The sequence below is a fragment of the Octopus bimaculoides genome, chromosome 4 (assembly GCF_046866305.1).
Source record: "Octopus bimaculoides isolate indiv1 chromosome 4, ASM4686630v1, whole genome shotgun sequence".
Lineage (NCBI taxonomy): Eukaryota > Metazoa > Mollusca > Cephalopoda > Octopoda > Octopodidae > Octopus > Octopus bimaculoides.
In genome coordinates, this window is record NC_142931.1 from 130,733,694 (window position 1) to 130,740,914 (window position 7,221).

Here is a 7,221-nt window from a genome sequence, read left to right on the forward strand (position 1 = left end):
TCAGTGCAGCATTTTATAGCTTCCTCAGAGACACATGTGTGTACATATATACACACAAATACACCACACATATATATACATACACAAACACACACATATATACATACATAGATATATATACACACACAAACATACACATTATATATATACATACATAGATATACATACACTCACAAACATTATATATATGCATACATACATACAATATATATATATATACACACACACTCCGATATGATCTCTGGTGCAAGCAAAGCTGTGCAGTTAAAAAATTTGCCTCCCAACCATGAGGTCTCAGGTTCAGTCCCACCGTGCAGTACTTTGAGCAAGTGTCTTCTACTGCAGCCCTGGGCCAACCAAACCCTTGGGGGAACAGAAATTGAAAATAAGCCTATCATATGTACAAATGTATATATACATATATACAGGCGTATTTACGTATATCTATATGAGTATATGTGTATATGCATGTGTGTGTGTGTGTATCTAAACATGTATATGGTCTATGTCATATTTGTGTTTTATTCTGAAATGCACCAGAAATACAAGGATTCAATAACAAAGCACACAGCCATAAGTAGAGTTGCTAAGCTGATGCTAATCCACCATAAAATTGAATTTGTGTTGAAAACAAGGGCTTTAGTGTCTAAATCTAGTCATGATACTATAGATACAAAACCAAATTTATTTATAAAAGTGAAGTCTGGTAAGAAGCCTGCTTCCCAACTTCATGGTTCAGGTTCAGCCTCACTGTGTGGCACTTTGGGTGTCTTCTACTACAGCTTTGCACTAACCAAAGCCTTGTGAGTGGATCTGGTAGACAGAAACTGAAAGAAGCCCATCATATGTGTGTGTGTGTGTGTGTGTGTGTGTGTATATATATATATATATATATATATATATATATATATATATATATATATATATATATATATGATGATGATGATGATCTATGTGTGTCTTAGTGCCTGTGTTTGTACACCCCACCATCGCCACTTGACAATGGGTGTTGGTGTGTTTACATCTCCATAAATTAGCAGTTTGGCAAAAGAGACTGATAGAATAAGTACTAAGTTTTTAAAAAATAAGTCCTGAGGTTGATTTGTTTGACTAAAACCCCTCAAGGTGGTGCTCCAGCATGGCCACAGTCAAATGACTAGAACGAGTAAAAGAATAAAAGAATTTGATGAGAATGTTTTGAAAAGTCAAAAAAGACTTAAGCATCTAATTTATATGTCACTTACCCTCATTTTCAGAGGACAAGGTGACATTGAATCAATGTTGAGATTTGCCAGCGATTTCTGTTAAATGATTCAATTTCTATAAATCTATTTATTTAAAACAAATATTGTCTGGTAACCTTGATTACTCGATCAGTAAACACATATTCACATTCAAAAGTTCACAGACAAAATATTTTCCACAAAGTAAGGACCACCAAATGGATAAAGCAGCAATTTATCATTGACAAATTCCTAAAGTTGGAAAATTACTCTGTGACCCACAAAACATTTGACACTGCCGAGGGCATAGCATCTTTCTGGCTTTGGGAAGTAATACAAAATACAATCCTAACAATTCAGGCTACGAATGTCCTTTTTTCTATGTGAACTTGAGCTCTCAACAATGCAGAACATCAAGTCCAAGACTAGTTACCAGCTTGTTCCAAGCTCAGATATGAGGCTGGCTCTATTGAAAGATTAAGCCACATATTTAAAATATTGTAACAACAAAACAATTATATCAATCTCATTAAGTCTATAACACTATAAATGTAAGTGCTAAATTGTGCAGCTGTGTTATGTACAATTCACAATTTTACGTCAGGATAATTCAAATAAAATGGACTTATAAATGACATTAAACAAAAGAAATTTGGAAACAATATTTTAGATATGGAGTTCAAATCCCAGTGAGTTTGCCCTTCTCCCCTTAATTTAATCATTTCATACCTACATTGCAACATAGATATTGTATCTAATAAAAAAAAATAATGAATTATTTTAAAAACATATGAAAAATATTTGTAAACTAAATTAGTAACACATTCACCTAAAAAGAATGCCACGTAAGAAATTTATATAAGGGATAACATCTCTGCCTGCTGGTTGCATAACAGGAAATATTGGCAAAGTTCTGCTGAAGGTAACCTTATAAAATAACATTTGGAAACTGAAATCAAGAGTACTGAAATTACGAAATCTAAAGCTAACTGAAGTCCTTTAATCGTCTCCACTGACCTACCCTTATTGAAAATAAAGTATTTAAGATTATATAATGTCTTTTTCCAACAGCCTGTAACTGGTATGCTCCTTCCGGAGCGAACTAAAACAAAAACAAGAGAAAGAATTTTCAAGGCACCTGTATTGTGTTCTATATTAGAGGTGACCTTTTTAGTTCAGTTTGTTTTAGCCGTCACGGCCAAGGCTATACTGGAGTAGTGCATTCAACATCTTAAAAACAAACACTTGTTAGTAATTTCGATATATGTGTGTGTGGTGTGTGTATACGTGCATTATCTTTAATAAGCGAAAATAATTTAACAAGTCTTTTGATCAAAGGAATTAATCTATCTTAATAGACGAAAGTCAAAATTAATGACAATTTACTAAAGGTAATAACGATTGTACTTAACGGAGAAGCATTTGAAGAATTAAAGGATATTTAAGCAGTTAGATGTAGGAAAATCTAACGCATGAGAATAAAAAACACGAATAAGCAGTAAAATATGTCTAACTCGGGTTTTCCAGTCTACTATTGAACAGATGAAATTACGTCCACTCAGAATTCCTAGACTGATTGTAAATAAGATATTTAATGGCAAAAATTATTTCTGTTAATGAAGAAGAATAAATAATTATTTTCTATTTTGTTTTGCTACTAAACAAAAAGTTCGACAGCAAAATAAACCAGAAAATAATGAAAATTTTGTATTTAGGTTATTCAATATCAGGACAATTTTATTTTAATTATTAACAAGTCAAGGTCATATGGTTGTGAAAACACCGACAGAAACAAGAATTGCCTACGAAAGAGAACGTCTACATAGAAAAGACATCGAAAAACTAGAAATTAGTAATTAGCTTTAACGATTAGTTTCAGGAATTTACCGGCTGATTGAGAGCATAGATTTTGACAAAGTCAACAGCAACAGAGGACAAAAAGTAAAAGTTTCGCATGGGATTTTAAACATTTTTAATTTAATTTTTCTTTTTGCAAAACAGAAAGGTTACAAGTATATCTAGCTAAAACAGTTTCCGTTTTTTTTTTTACGATTTAGTTACATACTTTTGCACGGAGAAGAATAAAAACACGTAGGATACATCAAACGTTACACATTTAATTCCTACCACAACTGCAATCACCGCCGCCACCACCACCACCACCACCACCGTATGGCGTGGAAATTGGTGGTGGAGGCGGCGGAGAAAACGCCGAAGTAAACGAAAATAACGTCAAAGTATGTTGTATAGAAATGATGTCTAGCTTGGTTCGGTAAGTCAAAATAAATGATTTGGTTTGCTACTGAAGATGTTTGGAGAAAAGACGTACTGAAAAAGGTGAGAATGACATTCGTGCCTGTGGGGGGTTTTTTTTCCAACGGCATTAGCGCAATAAGTAAAGTAAAAACTGTTAGAATCGACAATTGAAACCAGAATAATAATTATTTGTAGTAGTCGTAATAACAAAACAGAAGCTACGGCGGGTTTCAATGATAGCTCAGACATGTTGCCAAAGACAGATGGAAAGAATGAGTTATTTTGACACTTGCATAGATAAGAAAATATCTGCAGCTCTTTCAAACATTATCATAATTCAAATTTACCATATACACACACACGTGTATGTATATGTATATATATATAACAAAAAACAATTATATCCTCATATTCTTCCGATTGCATAGCACTGTAATTATATATATATATGTGTATATATATAATTAGTTGTTTTTGGTTCTTCCTATTGTTTTTATACTATTTTCATTTCGTTTCGTCGGTTCGCGAGAAAACCGCTTTGCCTAAGTTCGAAAAATTATTTCTAAACACGTATTAGGAGAGAGAGAAAAGGGGGAAAAAAGCAATTACTTACTTTCCTGGCTTCACAGTCTGCTTTAAACATATTTCCTAACCACCTCGATGTAAAGGACGTCTGGTTTTCCTGTTAGTTGGGAGGGAGAAAAAATAAAGGAGCGTTGATAGAAATAAAGAAACGGCTACTTATGAATGTAACGGCGGTTGGTTGAGAAAGTGAAAATAATAGCATTAACATAAGCAATGAGAGTGAAGAGAGAATGTATTAGATATTTATATACTAATATGTGTTTATAGAATGTACGTGTATATATTTGAAATCTGAGGGAGACAAAAATAAACACTCAAATATAATGTTCCTCTCCGCTATTTTATCCGAAGAATATTAAAATGAAGGTTGGATTATTATTGAGATTAAAAGAATTTTTGAAAGAGATCGAAGATATAACGTGAAATAAAATTGGTCAAGAAAACTGGTTGTAATTTACAACAATTATGTTCTTTTTAAATTGCTTAAGTTGCGATATGTTTTAAAGACACTTACCAATGTACTTTCTGCTGCTACCGCCGCCATGCTGCAGCTTTTTGCTAAGATTGACCTTCAAATCACGTGAAGGCCGCAAGTGCGCCAGGGTAGTCGTTCCGTAGTTGCGGTTAAGGACATGAGAAAAACGTTGTATTAATAACTTTGGTAGGAAATATATTTCTCAATCGTTGCGAAAATATTTTCCAGCTATTTCTTTTGATATTTTCTGAAGCAAAATTTATTGTCGTTTACTTCCAAAAATATAAATCTAAAGCCCGAAATACCTGGTATCAGTGAAATACAAGTTCCTAATTGCCCTTCACATATATATGGCCCAATAATTTATTTCATTAACAGGTAATTATTAGGCAGCTTTGTTTAAAAAAAAAAAAACAGCAAAATGAAGTTCTTTTTAACCTTGTAAAAATTTGAGATATAAATTCATGTTTAAAGTAAAGGATATAATTTAGTGAATACAGGAATCTTATAAGAAGCCTGAAGTGCGTAAATATTAAAATTAATTTTAATTAAATCAGTAAGTGCTACGGTTGTTTCGTAACAGAGTTATCCACTCCTCTTCACTGTAGGATAGTTCCATAAATTTTCCTTTATATGAAAAAAGCGGGCTTTTTAAATTGTATTTTTTATTCTAATCTAGAATACATGAAAAACAAATCTTACTATTTTTGTTTTAGGCTTTTTGAACTCATGATTAATGGTGTACCTGTTATAATTCTTAGTTATAAGATTTTCTTATAGTTTTAAGTATAATTTTAAATTATTTAATTTTGTTAATAAAATAACTAGTGCTTAAAGATAGTAATCTAGAAAGTATTTAGTTTTTTTTGCTTGTTTGTTTGTTTTTTTTGTTTTGTTTTTTTTGCATAGGCGTAAGAGAATTAATAGAGAAATATCTCAACCTAGTGAGTAAATGACAGACTCTCACAGGCTCAAAACATAATGTTGTTTAGCATCAAGTCAGCTTTTATTTCACAGGTCTATAGGTCCATGATAAAAGTTTTCTGTGAGCATTCTTAATTTTGAATTCATTACTCACTTTGCATCCAATGACAGTACCAAATTATCCAGTAATTTGCATAGTATTTTTGAATAGAAGTCAATCCATTTCAGTTGCATGTTATCATTTTGAGCAATATCTGTATATTAAAGATTACATTCTCTGATATACTCTTTCTTTTTGAACATAGTAGTAATGCATAGTGTATATTGTACGTAGAACACAAGTTTCCCATACTTGTATCCAACAATCAGGTCTTTCCCCAGTGATTCTCCTTTTAGTAGTTTTGCAACTACTATGTAAAGAATTTCACAGGTGATATAATATCTTTTAGGAGAGACATTTACTCAGTAATCACTCCATAGCTCATTTAAGCATTAACAATGTGAGTGTATTGCTTATTTACATTCGCTCCTAGATTAACTCCAGATCATCCTAAGAGAAACATTTACAGCTTTGATGGAACTACCAACTTTTCATGCTCCCGTGTACAGTTTATGTTTGAAGCAAACTTCCAGTTGCAACATCTTACTGTAGCAAATCTTTTGACTTACCATAACTCTTAGTTCATGTTTAAAGAGACAATATCATACCTTTGACTATTTCTTAGCAGCAGTTCCTATAGATTTTGGAATTTTATTTTTATTTTTGCTGAGCCCTAGGACTCAGAAGGCTGATTACACAGTTTCAATGGCATATTAATGATGAAGGTCGCAACATTCCTCTGAACAAGATACCATTGATTGATATTTAACGTCTGTAACCACTAGGAGTTGTCGATCATGCTGTAAATTTGTCCAATGAGTAATTCCATGTTCGCTTCACTAGATGGTAATGATATGTAGAGAACCACTCACATCATTGATGCCAAAATGCAAGGATCACTATACATTCCACATTTTGGTATTTTTTTCTCCAAAGCAAATTTTTAATTTTTAATTCGTCTGAAGAAAATGTTTATTTTTGTTCATGATGTAGTCAAATTATTCATCAATAAAAAAACACGTCTGAAACAGCTGCAGTGAATCTTTAACCCATTTGTGTTCTTATGGTAAGAGCAGCCGTGATGGATATTTAATACTATACACTTCAGGTCATACATACATACATACATACATGCATACATATATATATATATATATATATATATATATATATATATATATATATATATATATATATGAATAAGGATAAGATCATTATTTAAAATACCAATCTTATCAGGTGGCCAACATGGGAATAAGAACCTTCAAAGGTAATAATTATTACTAAAATTATAATTTAGGGTATCTAAGAGATACCATCACGCTGGAAATAGCAGCCAAAACTTGACTCTAAAACCACATTAAATGTTCATACATATATATATATAAAAATAAAAGGTGAGCTGGCAGAATCGTTAGCATGCCAAGAGAAATACTTAGTATTTTGCCTGCCACTGAGTTCTGAGTTCAAATTCTGCCAGGATCCACTTTGCCTTTCATCCTTTCAGGTTCAATGAAATAAGTACCAGTTACATACTGGGGTCAATGTACTCGACTATCCCGTCTCCCAAAGTTTCAGACCTTGTGCCTACTATGGTAGAAAGGATTATATGTATATATATATTACTTATCTGTACTTTGCACTTTACTCCTTTAGAG

The 7,221-nt window shown here is 32.3% G+C and overlaps 1 protein-coding gene across 8 annotated transcripts in view; it reads right to left on the reverse strand.

The window, feature by feature from the left end:
* The window catches only part of LOC106868630 (electrogenic aspartate/glutamate antiporter Aralar, mitochondrial-like), an 80,892-nt gene extending 76,248 nt beyond the window's left edge, over nt 1-4,644 (reverse strand). For all 8 annotated transcript variants that reach the window (XM_089351464.1, XM_089351462.1, XM_089351463.1 and 5 more), the window contains exons 1-2: nt 4,579-4,644; nt 4,093-4,161 (exon numbers count right to left, since the gene is read on the reverse strand). In XM_089351464.1, the coding sequence (XP_089207590.1) occupies nt 4,093-4,161; nt 4,579-4,608 (99 nt within the window). In that variant the 5' untranslated portion in view covers nt 4,609-4,644. The remainder of the gene's footprint in view (nt 1-4,092; nt 4,162-4,578) is intronic.
* Between the last annotated feature and the right edge of the window lie 2,577 nt (nt 4,645-7,221).